Consider the following 18,671-nt stretch of genomic DNA (forward strand, 5'->3'; position numbering starts at 1 on the left):
ATGGTCAGGCCACACCTAGAGTACTGTATACAGGTCTGGAGGCCTCATTTCAAGAAGGATGTAGAGCTGCTGGAACGAGTACAGAGAAGGGCAACAAGATTAGTGAATGGAACAAAGGGGTGCTCTTACGAAGAAAGGCTTAAGTTTTGCAAATTACAGTGTCTGGAGACTAGGCACCAGCGAGGTGATCTGATAGAGGTGTATAAAGCCTTGAATGGTTTAAGCATGCTCAATGCTGATGGGATTCTTCCTCTAGCTCAGAAAAATCACCTGAGAGGGCATAAATTCAAATTGAGGAAAGACAGATGTAGGATAGACGTGCGGAAATTTGCCTTTAGCCAGCGGGTGGTTGGTTGGTGAACAGACTGCCATCGCTTGTGGTGGAGGTTGATAGCCTAAATAAGTTTAAGGCTCAGCTGGACAGATATTTTGAACGAACAGAGGGGTGAAGTGGAAGTGGGTTTTTTTTTTTTTTTTTTTGACTGATGCTGCATAAGCTTGCTTTCTTGCATCAAATGCCTCTACTAATGCTAATGCTAACATTAGTCCACGATGAGCAGTGTCCATTGATTACCACTCTCTGTCTTCTCCCCCTCAACCACCCCTTTATCCATAGCAGCAATTTGCCTCCAATGCCATACTGCTCCAATTTGTGCCGCAGTCTTCCATGTGCAACAGTATCAAAAGCCTTTCTAAGATCCAAGTATATAATATCAAAGTTATTCCCTGCATCCAGTTCTTTTGTGACTGCATCATAGTATCCAATCAAATTGGTCAGGCAAGACTTCCCCTTAACAAAACCATGCTGTGTCCGAGCTATAACTGAAGTCTTGTCTAGATGATCCTGCAGTGCTTCTTTAACCAGTGCCTCCATTAATTTTCCGGGTACAGAAGTTAAACTAACAGGTCTACAATTACTTGTGTCGCCCTTTGATCCTCTTTTGTGAATTGGGGTCACATTTGCACATCTCCAGTCCATGGGTACTTCCCCTGAGTCCAAGGTAGCTCTCATAATTATGGTTAAGGGTTTGCTTACTTCCTTTGCTGCTTCCTTTAATATAACTGGATAGATCCCATCCACCCCAGGTGCCTTTCTTGTGTTTATCTTCAACAATTTCTCCTCCACTTTGCTCTCAGTTATTACAAGATTCTCTAGCTTACTGCCAGAGTTGAATACACCTCTGGCATTCTCCTCACTGAATAACTCCTCATCGGTGAATGTAGATGCAAAATATTCATTTAGTTTGTTAGCTACCTGTACAGAATCATCAACAGTTGACCCATCGATATCAAGTGGACCTATCTGATTCATCTCCTTCCTTCTAGAGTTTACATAAGTAAAGAACTCTTTGCTGTTTTTCTTTGCATCCCTTGCCAAAGATTTCTTGTAATCTGCCTTTGCCTGCCTAACCTCCTTTGTAACTTGGTTACAGATCAACTTGTATCTATCATAGGCTTCTGTGTCACGTGTTAATTTGTATGTATCCCATGCATTTTTCTTCTCTGCCATATGTCTCATTAGTTCATCTGACATCCATTTAGGCCTAAACCTTGAACAATATTTCTTAGTTGGTATGTAAAGCCTAGTAGCTTCCAAGATAAGTTCTTTGAATGCTTCCCATTTTTAATTTGCTGTTGGTAACATCATCAGTTGGTCCCATTGTATAGAATTTAAATACTGTCTCAGTCCATCGTAGTCACCTTTACGAAAGCAATAACCCTTCCCTTTACCCCTAATGGTAGTTATCTCTTTGAGTAAATCCCACTTCAGCACACTGTGATCACTGCCACCTAGTAGTTCCTCCATCTGCAGATTCTTAATGCATGAAGAATCACTACTGATAATCAAATCAAGAGTATTACTCCCTCTAGTTGCCTCCCAAACATGCTGATGTAGAAAACAATCATCCAATAAGTCCACAAAATCCGTGCTAGTGTGTGAGTGACCAGCCCCGAAATTCCAGTCAATATCTGGGAAATTAAAATCCCCCATTATATAAGACTCTCTGATTTACTGGCCCACTGTGCAGTTTCTTATTATACTCATCAGAGTCATTAGGCCTATAGCACACTCCTACTCTCAATTTTGATCTCCCAATGCTTATGTCACATGAAACTGACTCGACACTGCACTGTTCAGCGATGTCGACTGGCTTCACTTCCTTGGATTTTATGTATTTCGTAACTAATAGCATAACCCCTCCTCCCTTCCTATCCTGTCTATCCTTTCTGTAGACATTGTACTCCCCAAATTCCAGTTCTGCATTCCTTATATCTGTGTGACACCACGTCTGTTGCTTCTGCAACAGGATCTAAAAAATGTGGGAAGATAGTCTGAGAAGTGGCAACTGAAGTTTAACATTGACAAATGCAAAGTACTATATATGGGTAGAAGTAACCCCAGAGGATTGTACCAACTGTGTGCTATTACACTTAAGGTAGTAGAAAATGAAAAAGACCTGGGAGTAATTATGTAGTCAGATATTAAATTTTTCTGAGCAATGCAGACAGGCTGAAAGAGCAGGTCATGGGGTTTTGTCGATGATATACAGGAATTTTGCTAGCAGGGAAAAGGAGGTGATTGTCCCTCTGTATAAGGCAATGGTCAGGCCATGCCATGAGTACTGGATACAGGTCTGGAGCTCTCATTTTAGGAAGGATGTAGATTTGCTTGAGCGTGTACAGAGAAGGGTAACAAGATTGGCGAGGGGAATGAAGGGATCCTCTTACCGAGAGGGGCTTAAGTTCTGCAAATTGCAGCGGCTGGAGACTAGGCACCTGTGAGGTGATCTGATTGAGGTATATAAGCCTTGAATGGGTTGAGCGCACTGAATTCTGATGGGATTCTTCCACTTGTTCAAATTATGAACCTAAGAGGGCATAAATTCAAATTGATGAAAGAGAGATGCAGAATAGATGTTTGGAAATTTGCCTTTAGCCAGCGGGTGGTTAATTGCTGGAACAAACTTCCATCTGTTGTTGTAGAAGTTGACATGTTAAATAAATTTAAGGAAATAAATTTAGAGGGAATGGTCATGTAAATTTTTTTTTTTTTTTTTTTTGGCTGATGCTGCATAAGCTCATACACTTGCTTTCTTGCATCACATGCCAGTATTACTACTTCAACAGTTTTCAACATCTAGAAAAATTCCAATGCTATAATAGAATTTGTGTAGATTATGGATAGTGAAGGAGGATCTCGGAGAAAAAAGACGATGTTGAAACCTGACAATGCCGCTTCAGAGAGTGCACTCATGTTATTTTTTTGTTTTCTTCAGAGTGAAGTTTAGGTGAACCAGTGTATGGCCCAATGTTGTGTGAAAAGTATTGGATTTTAATCTAAAATTAATAGGTAATGAAGATTTTAAGGCAAGCACGGGTTGGCTGTAAAACTTCAAACCGAGACAAGGTATACATGAACTGGATATTCAAGGCAAGAAACTTTCTGCAGACAAATCGGCAGCAGTGTCCTTTGAAAAGTAAGCTTGCTTCAGTTATAGCAAATGATGAGATAGAAAATGTTTATAATGTTGATGGGATGGACTTATTATGGAAAGCATTACCCAGAAAAACTCTAGCCACTAAAAGAGAAATGCACCAGTTTTAAGATGAGTTACAATTGCTATGGGTGCAAATGCCATTGGGATGCACAGATTGTCCGTGTTCCTTATCGGTAAGTCAAAAAAAACCAAGAGCATTTAAAAATCTTTCTAATTTTCCTGTTTTGTATAAAAATGCCTGGATGGATGTTTCTGTTTTCCGAGTAAATAATATTTACTTAATATTTAAATAATATTAATTAAATAATATTTAATTAATATTTAATTTAATCGTTAGGTAAGATTAAATTTATTTGATCTTAATCTTACCGGAAAATTTTCCGGTTCGATTATCTGGAAGAGGTCTGACATCAGTTATTCTAGATAACTGACACTCTACTGTACTTATTTTATTTTGTCTTGTGGAGATGAACTAAGTAAGATATTTCCACTTTGTCCTAAAATAAGTTGTTACAGACAGAGACAAATGCTGAAGGTTGTTTATATTATTTATTTATTTCACTTTATTTTATTTTATTTTCTGATCCAGTTAAAGTTTAACTATTGTGAAATGATTTTAAACTAAAGAGTGTTTTTATATATATATATAAAATATATATATATATTTTTTTTTTTTTTTTTTTTTCACATATCTTACTGTTAGATGATTATTCCCTGTTTGTAAAGAGATTATAGCCTGAAAACTAGTAGCAGTATTTGATACAATAAAAATTAAATAGTTTTTAGTTTATGAATATATTAATATTTGAAAGCTGTTGTTGTAATCAAGAAATGAAGATGGGAGAGAGAGGATGGATGGATGATGTATGTGATAATTGATTAAAAATTTTTAAAAGATGCTTTATTTTCTGTTCATAGAGAATTTGCTGATATGGCAACTGGAGTTCTTGATTCTAGTTATAAAGATGCCACTTGTAGAGCTTATGATGTGTTAAGTGAGGAGAATCCAGACTGGGCTTATAAGACAGCAGTTGATATTGCTGCAGATGCTAAAAATAAGACATTTTTATCTCATCCTTGTTGTCAACGGTGGTTAACGGAAATGTTTCTAGGTTGTATTCGCCTCAGAGAAGTCACTTGGGGTATGTTTACATTTCCTCGTTGGTTTAAGGTAAGAGCACATTTAATACTGATTTAATTATATTTTAATTATAAGTGATAATTTAGTATCTTAGATTAAGCAGATCAGGAATTCTCAAACCTTTGTTTTGGTTACCAGTTACAGTTCCTATTGTAAAATTTTAGGTTACATTAAATATATTTTTCCATCTTATCTTACGGTGATCTTTTCTAAGACAAATTTAATTTAATAGCATTAATCTAATTTCTTTGCACTGCTCACAGTGAAATATTTTGACTTGTTTATTGTATTAATTACTATTTTTACTATTTTAATTATTAATTACTATTTTTACTATTTTAATTATTAATTAATATTAATTACGATTAATTTACTAATATTTCATTTTGAATTTACTACTTTGGAAAATTTACATTGAGGAGACAGGAAGGTTATTTGACAAAGAGAGTGAGGGAGCATTGTAAACATGTAGCAAAGGGAAATATCAAGAAATCAGAGATTGCTGAACACTCTTATAGTTGTTCCTATTCTTTTAATGTAAAAAATTTTGAAATTTAGGGGATGAAAATGATTTTACTAAAAGAAAAATTAAAAAAGCTACTATGTATGCAAAAAAATTTAAGAACAAGACAATAAATAGAAATATGGGGAGAGATATATATGCATTCATATAGAGAAATGAATGCATCTTTTTGGCAACAGAATATAAATTTATACTGGAAATTTTTAGGGGGTGGGGTTTGGTCTCAGACAGATTTTAAATTCTATTCAGTGGGACAACCTGATGCCACCAACTGGAAGTTGGCCCTGGAGTAACAGAGTAGGGCTCATAGGGTAGAATTTTTCTCACCATGGTCTGTGCTTGAACAGGAGAGACTGTTCTTTATGTAGGTAGAAGGGAGGTAATGGTAGAAGATACCATGCTTTTTATACCAACAAAGAGATACTGTTCGAGGTTTAGATCTAAATGGATGTCAGATGAACTGATGAGACTAGTGAAGATGAGAACTGATGAGACTAGTGAAAAATAAGAGAAATCAAGTTACTGAGGAGATTAGACAAACTAAGGCAAATTATGAGAAGTTTCAGGTAAAAGTATCAAAGAATTCTTTGCTTATGTCAAAGTACAAAGAAAGGGATGAATCACATTGGTCCACTTGATACGAATGGCATAACTATTAATGATCCACTGTTCAGGTTATTGACAGACTCAATAAATATTTTGCACTTATTGTCATGCATGAAGTTAACTAAGGTGCGAAGGTGTACTTCATGTACGAAGTACACCTTTGCCCTTCATTTAGTTCCCATTGTGCTTCACACCAAGTTACAGTTGTTTGTTTGTTGTTATTTGGTTTTTAGGAGCATTAGCAACTAAGGCCATATTGCTCCGTGAACATGCGGTGGTCATTCCTGACCTTTCCGCATCCTCCGTATTTGGTGGTGACGGGCTCGAACCCCGGTCTAATCAAGAAGCGTGTGCTACTCACTGCTGCTCCTTCCCACCTGGCTACGGAGGCGCCTCCAGTTACAGTTGTAACTTGGTGAGAAGGACAATGGGAGCTAAATGATTTTGTGATAACTGAATGCACAAGATAAATTGTTAAATCCCAAGGAAAATTAAACCACCTGGGGCTGATGGAATATATCCAAATATATTAAAAGAAGCAGTAAGCAAACTCTTGGCTATAATCGTGAACTCATTCTTGGATTCAGGGGAGATCCATACAGATTGGAGATGTGTAAGTGTTCGTCCTGTTCAAAAAGAGAAAGATCAAAGGACAAAATGAGTAATTACAGATCTGTAAGCTTGACTTTGTTCCATGTAAAATAATGGAGATAGTGATTAGAAAAGTATTATGCTTGCATGTACACCAATGCTAGGAGTATAGTAAATAAATTTGATGAATTTGAAATACTGGCCAAGACATTGAAGGCAGATATTGTTCGGATATCAGAGACGTGGCGTCACACAGATATAAGGAATGCAGAATTGGAATTTGGGAAGTACAGTGTGTACAGAAAGGATAGGAAAGGAGGAGGAGGAGTTATGTTGTTAGTTAATGAAACACAAAATCTAAGGAAGTGCATCCAGTTGGCATAGATGGACAGTGCAATGTTAAGTCAGTTTGGTGTGACATAAGCACTGGAATAGCAAAATTGAGAGTAGTGTGTTATAGGCCTAATGACCCTAATGAATACAATGAACAACTCTACAGAGAAATAATGGGCCAGTAAATCAATGGCCTTATAATAAGGGAGTTTAACTTCCCAAATATGACTGGAACTTGATCTAGACTAGACTGGATCTAGTGTGTAATCAAGTTGCACAGGAGCTTAGGCAAGCAAAGGTAGATTACAAGAAATCTTTGGCAAAAGATCCAAAGAGAAACAGCAAAGATTTATTTACTTATATGAACTCTAGAAGGAAGGGGATGAATCAGAATGGTCCGCTTGATGTTGATGATCCTGCTCAGGTAGCTGACAAGCTGAATGAGTACACTGAGTGAACAGAAATCATGGGAACACCTAGGTAGGCCCACCTTTTGCCCATAATAAGGGCAAGGCATTGAGTCCACTAGTTCACAAAAGTGTTCCACAGGTATTTCCATCCATGCTTACTGCAACGCTGTCTGTAATTCCATCACATTCCTGGGTGGAGGATCCAAAGCTCAAACAGACCTTTCCACAGCATCCAAAAGATACACCACAGGGTTCATGTCCAGTGAAGAAGGCCATTCCATGGTGGTAAAATCTGTGGAATGCTCTTCAAACCACGTTCTAGTCACCACTGTTCTGTGGGGAGGCACATTGTCCTGCTGGAAGAGCCCATTGTCCTGTGGGTGCATGATGACCATGAAGGAATGCAGATGGTCTGCAAAGATGGACACATAACCTGGATCGTTCAGAGATGCATACCAGAGATCCCAACATGTGCCAGTTGAACACGTTCCAGATCATTACCTACCGTCTACCTGCATGAACAGTTTCTTGTTGACATAATGGGTGCATAGCTTCATGCGGTTTCCGTCAAATACACACCTTCCTGTCCACTCAAAATAATTATAAACAGGGCTCATCGGACCAGGAGACCCATCTCCAATCATCCTAGGTTCAGTGCCAATGTTCTTATGCTCAGTTGAGGCATAGATTCCTATGTCCTGGTGTTAGCAATGGGACTCTGGTGGGTTGGCAGCTCTCATAACCTATTGTGGCTAATGATCGCCTGATGGTCTTGGGGGAGACGTTTCTGGCACCTCCCTTGTTGAAGTTGGCAGTGATTTGTGCCACTCTCTGGGTGGCTGAAACAATGCGAGACAGACATGAACGATACACATTCATCCACCTACCACATTTCTCCGGCCACAGCATTGTCCACAATGAGATGTTATTCCAGAAATGGCGTATTCCCGATACACTCTTGATACTGTCAAATGGGAATAGTGCAATTTCTGTACCACCTCTGCAATAGAGCGGCCCATGCTTCGGGCACCCACTATCATTCCTCTTTCAAAGTCAGTTAACTCACAACGTTTATCCATACTGACATCGAATTACCATCTGCGTGAATGCAGTGATGCAGTGTACCCATATACCTGCCAAGCAGCATGTTCATCCACTGGTGAGAATGGTGATAGCATTATAACGACCAGGAACCAGGTATCCCACGAATTCTATCCTTTCAGTGTATTTTGCATCTACATTCACACATGAGGAGTTATTTAGGGAAGGGAATGCCAGAAGTTTATCAAACTCTAACAAGAAGCTAAATGATTTTGTAATAATGAGAGCAAAGTGGAGCAGAAATTATTGAAATTAAACATAAGAAAAGCACCTGGAGTGGATGGGATCCATCCAGTTATATTAAAGGAGGTGGCAAAGGAAGTAAGCAAACCCTTAGCCAAAATTATAAGAGCATCCTTGGACTCAGGGGAGGTCCCAACGGGCTGGAGATGTGCTAATGTATCCCCAATTCACAAAGGGGGATCGAAGGGTGACACGAGTAATTACAGGCCTGTTAGTTAACTTCTGTTCTGGGTAAAATAATGGAGTCACTGGTTAAAGATGCATTGCAGGATCATATAGACAAGACTGCAGCAATAATTCAGACACAGCATGGGTTTGTTAAGGGAAAGTCTTGTCAGACAAATTTGATAGGATATTCTGATGTGGTTACAAAGGAACTGGATGCAAAAAATAATTTTGATATCATACACTTGGATTTCAGGAAAGCTTTTGATACTGTTGCACATAGAAGACTACTGTACAAGTTGGAGCAGTATGGCATTAAGGGCAAGTTGCTACAATGAATAAAGGGATGGTTGAGTGGGAAAAGACAGAGAATGGTAATCAGTGGACACTGCTCTTCATGGACTAACGTTATTAGTGGAGTCCCATAGGGTTTGATGTTGGGCCCATCATTGTTTTTTATATTTATCAATGATATTCATGAAGATATATCAGGCTTAATATCCAAATTTGCAAACAATACAAAGGTTAGCAGGGTTTTAATGACAGTATGCTACTGCAACAGGATCTAGAAAAGTTGTGTGCAGGTGGACTGAGAGGTGGCAACTGAAGTTTAACATTGACAAATGCAAAGTACTGCATATAGGTATCAGTAGCCCTAGGGTAATGTACCAACTGTGTGTGTGGTACTACCCTCAGGGTAGTGGAAAATGAAAAAGACCTGGTGGTAATTGTTCAGTCAAATATGAAGTTTTCTGAGCAGTACAGACAGGCTTCCAGTGCAGCTCACAGGGTATTGTCAATAACATACAGGAATTTTGCTAGCAAGAATGAGGAGGAGATTATTTTCTGGTATAAGGCAATGGTCGGGCCACACCTTGAGTACTGCATACAGGTCTGGAAGCCTCATTTTCAGATAGATGTAGAGCTGCTGGAACGAGTTCAGAGAAACGCAATGAGATTGGTGAGATAGGCTTAAGTTCTGCAAATTGCAACAAATCTGGAGACTAGGCATCTGTAAGGTAATCTGATTGAGGTGTATAAAGCCTTGAATGGTTTGAGCAAGGTCAATGCTGATGGGATTCCTCTTCTTGCTCAGATTACCCACTTGAGGGGACATAAATTGAAATTGAGGAAAGACAGTTGCAGAATAGATGTACGGAAATTTTCCTTTAGCCAGTAGTTTGTTGATTGCTGGAACAAATTTCCATTTGTCATCGTGGAAGTTGATAGCCAAAAATTCAATGAATTGGACAAACATTTGGAGTGAATGAATGAGTGAAATGGGAAGTTGTTTTTTTTTTTTTTTTTTTTTGACTGATGCTGTATACGCTTGCTTTCTTGCAGCTATATGCCTCTACTAATGCTAATGCTATTTCAGGATCATCTTCACAAGAATGTAGTTATATGAAAATCATAGTGTGGATTAGTTGTGGGGAAATCTTGTCCTACAAATTGAAATCACATCAATTCAGTGCAAAACAATTCATTATATGAAATTGTCATATACTGAGCTTGCCACTTGGTACATGGCAATTTGCTGTGTTACATTTGGCGGATGAAAATTTGCTGTATGTGACATTTCATGAAAATTTGGTGTAGGAGACAATTTGCCGAACAAGATGTTGCTGTATGATACAATTTGGTGAAAGGCAATTGGTTGCTACGAAAATTCTGAATTCTTTGGGAGAATTCGGTGTATGGCAAAGCAAAACAGAAAATGCCAACTTTTAATATATCATGCTGTAAAGGGTGAATTTATTGATCACGATAACGTTCTTGATATTTTATATTTTTGACGAAGCATACAAGTGCCACAGACAGGTTAAAGATTGGGATTTAACAGAACCTTATTCACAGTTTACTTTCCTTCTATAAGTTGCGTTTTTAGAAAACATACATGAGAGTGAGGGTTTTTCCAGAGACTAAAAGTAGAGATCATTAATGGATGCCTGCTGATAATGTTTATTTATCTTCTGACATTAAAAAGGATTGGCATTTTGCAACCCTCTGTGCTATAGTTTTTATTGAAAGAAGTTAGCAGTAGTCCAGTACTATGGAGTCCTAGTCCCCTACATGGAAAAATGCTCTGACCCACTGAGGCGTTTTCACCAGGGCCCACAGTGGTTCTCGATGCTATGGAACGATGGTTTTTTCCTTTAATCTAGTTTCTTTGCTCTTAATTTTCTTCTGGCTTCCCAACCCTCAATGAATTCATGCACCTGGAAAAGCATAGTTTCAACTGAGGTGGTATATTAAAAAAAATAAAAAATAAAAAAAAAAATTTCTGTTTATATTCCGGCACGACAACCAAGTCAGTAGAGTTTACAAAAATCGCCAATACAAATATTTATCGTATTTAGTAGTCACGGGCTTGAACCCCGGTCCACTCTAGGAATGCGTGCTATGCACTCGTGCTATGCATTAAAAGTGTTACAATATGAATGGAGTCATGCTTAAATAGGAATGTACTCACTTTCCAACCTGACTGTAAAAAGGATTGCCATGAATCCTTTATATAAAATAAATGGATAAAAAATATATTATTTTCTTTTTTCTAAATTTCTGCATTCTTCCTTCATAAGTTGCCAGAATTTCTCTTGTTCAAAACCTTTTACTTCATTGATTTTGTTAATTTCTAATCTCTGTGTGATACACTGAATTTCTATACATCAAATTGTCTTATCCATCAGTTGTCACACATACAGCAAACTGTCCTATGTAAAATTGCCTATGGTAGATATAAGCTGGTCTGTAATCAAGTCACAAAGGAGGTTAGGCAGGTGAAGGCAGATTACGAGAAAGGATGCAAAGAAAAATAGCAAAGAGTTCTTTTCTTATGTAAACTCTGGAAGGAAGGAGACGGAAGGAATCAGATTGGTCCACTTGATATCGATGGTTCGACTGTTGATGATCCTGCTCAGGTAGCTGACAAACTGAATGAGTATTTTGCATCTACATTCACACATCAGGAGTTATTCAGGGAAGGAATGCCAGAAGTTTATCAAACTCTGGCCGGGAGCTAAACTAATTTGTAATAACTGAGAGCAAAGTGGAGGAGAAATTGTTGAAGATAAACATAAGAAAGGCACCTGGGGTGGATGGCATTTATCCAGTTATAGTAAAGGAGGCAGCAAAGGAAGTAAGCAAACTCTTAGCCATAATTACGAGAGCTTTCTTGGACCCCAGGGAGGTCCCTATGGACTGGAGATATGCAAATGTGACCCCAATTCACAAAGGAGGATCAAAGGAAGGAACAAGTAATTACAGAACTGTTAGTTTAACTTCTGTTCCAGGGAAATTAATGAAAGTACTGCTGTATCATCTAGACAAGACTGCAGCAGACACAGCATGGGTTTGTTAAGGGGAAGTCTTGTCTGACCAATTTGATTGGATGCTATGATGCGGTTACAAAGGAATTGGATGCAAAAAATAATTTTGATATCATATACTCGGATTTTGGGAAAGCTTTTGATACTGTTGCACATGGAAGACTACTATACAAATTGGAGTAGTATGGCATTAAGGACAAATTGCTGCTATGAATAAAGGGATGGTTGAATGTAAGAAGACGGAGTGGTAATCAATGGACACTGCTCTTCGTGGACTAATGTTAATAGTGGATTCCCCCAAGGTTCGGTGTTGGGAAAATTGTTGTTTTCTGTATTTATTAATGATATTGATGAAGGTATATTAGGCTTAAAGTCCAAGTTTGCAGATGATACGAAGGTAGGTAGGGTTGTTAATGACACTGACGACAGTACGCTACTGAAACAGGATCTTGAAAAGTTGAGCAGATGGGCTGAGCGGTGGCAACTGAAGTTTAACATTGACAAATGTAAAGTACTGCATATGGGTAGCGGTAACCTCAGTGTAACATATCAACTGTGCAGTAGTACATTCAAGGTGGTAGACAACGAAAAAGACCAGGGGGTAATTGTGCAGTCAGATATGAAGTGTTCTGAGCAGTGCAGACAGTCTGCAAGAGGAGCTCATGGTGTCTTATCAATGATATTCAGGAATTTTTCTAGCAGGGATAAGAAGGTGATAATCTCTTGTATAAGGCAATGTATTCGAGTGTTTGGGAGTTGGAATGCAGTAGCACACGCTCTTTGAGTAGACTGGAGTTCAAGCCCCTGACTGCTAAATACAGTTGATCTGTCAACCTGCACTGGACCAGCGTGGCAGATTATGGTCCATTTCTCTCAACATGAGTTGTTGAGGTGGCTTACATCCTGCAGTGGATTGACAAGGGCTGCAGATATATAAGGCAATGCTCAGGCCACACCTTGAGTACTCTATACATGTCTGGAGGCCTCATTTTAGGAAGGATGTAGAGCTGCTGGAATGAGTACAAAGATGGGCAATGAGATTGGTAAATGGAACAAAGAGTTGCTGTTACAAAGAAAGGCTTAAGTTCTGCAGTGTCTGAAGACTAGGCACCTGTGATGTGATCTGACTGAGGTGTATAAGGCCTTGAATGTTTTGAGCAAGCTCAAAGCTGATAGGTTTCTTTCTCTTGCCCAGATTAATTGCCTGAGGGGACATGAATTCAAATTGAAGAAAGGCAGTTGCAGAATAGATGTACAGAAATTTGCCTTTAGCCAGAGGGTCATTGATTGCTGGAATAAACTTCCATCTGTCGTAGAAGTTTACAGCTTAAATAAATTCAAGGCAGAACTAGACAAACATTTGGAGTGAATGGATGGGTGAAATGGGAAGGGTTTTTTTTTTTTTTTTTTTTTTTGTCTGATGCTGTATAATCTTGCTTTTTTTGCATCATATGCCTTTACTAATGCTAATGCCATTCACTGAATGTTTGTGCACTGAATTGTCACATACAACAAATTGTCCTGCACCAAACTGTCATACAGTGAATTGTCTTGCAACAAATTGACATGGACCTTTCAGATCTGATTAGCTACTATAATGGAGTAAGAAACTGAAGAACAGTGTAGCATTGAGACAAATTACAGCTATGGATAAAGGGATGGTCAAGTGGCAGAAGACAAAGGGCAGTTATAAATAGGCATTGTTCTTCTTGGCCTGATGTTATTAGTGGAATCCCTGAGTTCAGTGTTGGGTCCCTTACTTTATTAATGATTTTATTTATTAATGATCAAGTTTATTGTCTAAGTTAGTAGACGATACAAAGGTTGGCAGGGTGGTAATTGTACAGCTTGACATGAAGTTCTCTGAGTAGTGCAGATAGGCATGTGAGGATCTCTCAATAGTATACAGGAATTTTGCTAGCAGAAACATGGAAAAGATTATCCATTTGTATAAGGCAATAGTTTGGCCACATCTTGGTATGCAGGTCTGGAAATTTCATTTTAAGGGAAAATGCGAGTCTGTTGAAATGAGTGCAGAGAAGAGCAACAGGAGTCAAGAACAAAAATGTACCCTTAACATGGAAGACTTTGCTTCTGTAAAATACAGCACTTGGAAACTAGGCACCTCTGAGAAGACTTAATTGAAGTGTTTAAGAGCCAAAGGGATTAAGGATACTAAATGCTGATGGCATTTTTATCCTTTCCTGGACAACAGACATAAGGGAACATAATAAATTTAAGGAAGAAAGAATTAGAAAAATTATTAGAAGGAATGGATGGATGAGATTTTTTTTTTTTTTTTTTTTTTGGATGGTGCTATATAATATACTGTTCTTGTGTCGTTTGTCACTACTATTACCAATATTCTATAATTGTTCCATTTTTTTTTCTTTTGTTCATTGAGACCCTTAACTTACCCCTTGTCAATCATTTTTAGCATCTGTATATTATGAAACTCCATTAGAAGGGATGTGTTTGTAACTTTTGGGATAAATCTTAATTTTTCTATATGAACTCATATCTAACAACACAGTTTTCTCTCCAATTAAAAGAATTCAAGAAACACTTCAATCTACTATACTATACTTTAGGAACTGAAGTCTTTACCTTTTCATTTGGCCACAGAAATTTCTTTGGATACCACCGATTTTATAACATTTTGGGCACTTATCCATTGTTGGTTCCTGCACTGTGAAGTTTTTGATGCAGCTTGGATGCTTGGTGAGAACCAGGTCGAGAATGTTACAGCCCCTTGTACCTTTTCTGATATACAGAATAAATAAGTTATGGCAATACTATATAATAATAAATGACAATGCATGATGTATTGCCAGTTTGCGACGATTTCCAATCTGTAAGATGTGAGTTTGGAATTGTTCATAATAAGGCAATTGTACTTAGTTGTCCATATAAGTTTCCCAGAGCTTTGTCATATTCTTCAGAATAGTTTGACCTGTAACAAACTTCCCCCTGAGGCTGTGTAGTATAAGTTATATGTGACTCAGGAAACAGTCCAATCTCTTTCAGAAACTTATCCCTTTGGCTCTTGAACATATGGCATTCTTCATCCCTATCTCTGGATGATTTCCATACTTTGTCTCCATTTGCACAAATATGAACATTGGTTGACTTAATTAAAATCCCAAATTCATTCAATTTGTGTACAGTACTTCTGGCATTACTATGTAGACAAATTACATGTTGTGTTCTAATGATTTTTACAATCCTGGTACCTCCTTTAAAGCCATTTGAGAATGTTTTTCCCCTCTGGTCCTTGACTGCTAGTGGTTTTTGCACATATTTTAAACTCTTTCTGTGCATGAAGTAATTAGAGATAGCACACAAATATTTCATGGAGGGTGCAAGTGTAATTTTTACCCATGCCACCAACCCGCATTCTTTCAATTCTCCCCTCACAAATTAACAGTTTCCCCGAATTCATAAAACCTCTTCGATGCATCACCTCTATTCAAATGAATTTCATCTTTGCAAAACAAATTCCTTATGCTAAGGCAGGCCATGCTGAGGAAAACTCCTCATCTGTAAGCCATATGCCTTACAGAGACCATGTAGTCTAGAGTTCATCCACAAGATATTCATCATATAATCTCTCCTATCATATCTGAAGAGACTTACAGACACAAGAACATTTTGCCCTATCTCGTGACTTTTTCCATCTTGACCTTTATTTTGTGATATAAATAAGTAATAAATAAATTTCCATTTTTTTTCAACATGGTAAAGGTCAGCAAGGTTTATCTATTCATTGTGACTGCATACATTTTTAATTATGGACAGCCGGATTTTCGATGCCACAGTTCATAATAGCTATCGAATTTTTTGTGTAGAAATCCATATCCACCTTACTTATGGACACACACTAACCACTGGACCACGACTGGCTCCAACTTGGTATTGCATTATAACTCTGAATAAAATTTGCTCCATTGGAGAGGTATAGTCTGTCCTCGTATAGCACGATAGTTGTATTCCTAGAAACCCTCGTGCAATGCAAAATCGTGCAATATAAACAACAGGCCCTGTGGGAAAAGTGGGGTTAGGTGCCGACCACCCAAGATTGAACACACATTTGGAACCAAAACATTACCAAACACAATAAATAATCGGGTAATTTTAATCGTTAAAAAATACTTACGTATTTTATAACGATTAAAATACGTAATAAAAAATAATATAATATTTGTTTTATTATAATATAATAAATAATAAAAAATATTTATTTTTTTATTATCTATTATATTATAATAAAGTATTTTTAGTATTTTTTAATACTAAAAAAGTATTTTTTACTAATAAAATACGTATTTTATTCGTAAAAAATTTATTATATTAAATAAAATAGTCGTAATAAAATACTTACGTATTTTATAATACGTAAGTATAAATTATAATACGTAAGTCGTAATAAAATGCTTACATATTTTATTACGACTATTACGTAATAAAATATTGCTAATGCTTTTGCTTCTATCGTAAGCAAACTTGTTTTTTGTTTGATTTTCTATCCAAACAGATAGAAAATCGAAAAACAGATAGAAAAGACAGCCGTTCCATCTCTTCCAATCCTTGTGTCTTAATCTAATGGATTTTAATTACACTTTGAGTTGTTCCCGCTATGAAAGTTGTTTTTATTTTCTCTGCATTCTTTGTAATTCTCGGCGTTGCCTCATTTAGGTCTATAGCACGTGCAATATCACATGGTCTTTCATTTCGCTCAAAGTGTTTCACAATTTCATTTTTTCTCTATCGACAGAGGCGGTCTGGCCATAAGCCTTATCCGGGAAATCCTGGTGGGCCGGAGGCCGGTGTGATTTTGGCCATAAACCGTAGTATAAGGCCACTATAAATTTTCCCGTGTAATAATTTTTGACTCAGTCCGCCTCTGTTTATCGATATTGCTTCTTTTTTTTCTCTCTGAATCTGCAGTGTCTTCGCCAGGACGCTTCCTTTTCACACCTTTTAAGTATTTTACTCATTTTTAAAACACAATTACAAAACGAGGAGGCACGCTTGATACACATAAACAAAGCTGCGCGTGTGTAGCAACTGAATAAACAACACCGTAAAAGCCGAGATACACTATTAACACCTCACATTTTACTAAAGCACATTTCTGGGGGTTACTACCATAAAACAATTTCCAGTTGCGTTTCTGCTAGTGGAATCTGTTATAAACTGGTCGTAAACTTGATCTAATTGCAATTGCAAATTATCGATAGCTGGAATTGTGTGGGTTTTTACGTTATTTGTGTGTTATGTGAAATGTGTTTCCCCTTCACTGATATAAAACACATAAATACATTTTCAGAATCTTCTTCATTCCTATCGTGTTGCGTTCAGTTGGGGTGATTCCGTGTACGACTGCCATTTCTTGTAAACACAAAGGCGAATCGTGCATAAGCGAATTCGGTTCGTGTTATATAAGATAACGTTCCCCTATTTATAAATTGTGTATGATCGAATTCGTGTAATGTAAACACGTGTTATACGAGGACCGACTGTACTGCTATTTATTTAAAATATATGCTGTCTTCCACACCCCAGTTTTCGACCCTTTTCAGGGGCTTATTGCTGGGGAAGTAGGCACTATAAATAACTAATGACTAAGTCATCAGTTCATCTATGCTTTAGGTCAGTGGTGTCCAACCTATGGCCCGCATGCTGGATACGGCCCATGAATAAATTTTATACAGCCTGTGCAGAAAGTGAACAAAAACAAAATTTTAGAGAGTTGTGCCACTGCATGTACAGGCATGTGTTGAGCTCGACTTTATCAAACGTGTACGTGTAGTCCAGTGCAGTCATATGTATGCTAAATACAGTTATGTACATATCAATCTTTTCATATTGTGAAATTCTACTATTTTGATATAACTTGTTCATTGTATTGAATTATTATTAATTTGCATTGAATTAAAAAAATCATTCTTGAAAATGTTCCCGAAGAGGAAAGTCGATTTGGAGTGTGTTTTTTTTAATCAAAGGTGGACTGAAGACTATTTCTTCATTGAGTGTGATGAAAAAGCAGTGTGTTTGGTGTGTAAGGAGTCTGTGTTAGTTTTTAAAGAATATAATTTAAAACAACACTATGATTCCAAGTATAAATCTTATGATTAATATAAAGGAGTGTCGCAAAAATAAAATTATTCAAAGTTACAAAACAAATTTAAGAAAACAACAAAACACACTGAAAACGTGTCAGTCAAGAAATTTATCTGCTGGAAGTGCCAATTATCAAGTTGCACATTTGATCACTTTTGAAAGTAAACCATTCAGTGATGGTGAATTAGTTAAACGTTGTTTGTTAAAAGTTGTGAAAGAAATTTGTCCAGAGAAACGAGCAATAATAAAAGACATTAGTTTGTCTCAACAAATAATTATGCAAAGAGTAGAAGGTATTGGAAAGAATTTGTTTGAACAACTTTTGGAAAACATAAAACAAATGAAATATTTTAGTGTGGCAGTGGATGACAGCACTGATGTAAATGACACAGCTCAACTCCTTATCGTCATACATGGAATTAATGATTATTTTGTACCAGTTGAAGATTTAGCTGATCTACAGAGTATGCATGGAACTACAGGTGAAAATCTTTTTGAAAAGTTAGGATTAAAAATTAAAAACCTGGTAGGAGTCGCAACTGATGGTGCAAAAAAAAAAAAACGATTGGTAAAAATATTGGGCTTATGGGTAGAATAACCAAGAAA

General features: G+C 37.2%; 1 protein-coding gene across 1 annotated transcript in view; it reads left to right on the top strand.

Annotated features, from left to right (window-relative positions):
• LOC150087940 (transient receptor potential cation channel subfamily M member-like 2) overlaps positions 1–18,671 on the top strand; it is a 409,197-nt gene that overhangs the window by 206,194 nt on the left and 184,332 nt on the right. The window contains exon 13 of the mRNA XM_090369284.1: positions 4,419–4,671. Coding sequence (XP_090225410.1) covers positions 4,419–4,671 — 253 coding nt within the window. The remainder of the gene's footprint in view (positions 1–4,418; positions 4,672–18,671) is intronic.

This window comes from Mastigoproctus giganteus, chromosome 3 (genome assembly GCF_048544385.1).
Source record: "Mastigoproctus giganteus isolate SK-2022 chromosome 3, ASM4854438v1, whole genome shotgun sequence".
In the NCBI taxonomy this organism is placed as follows: Eukaryota; Metazoa; Arthropoda; class Arachnida; order Uropygi; family Thelyphonidae; genus Mastigoproctus; species Mastigoproctus giganteus.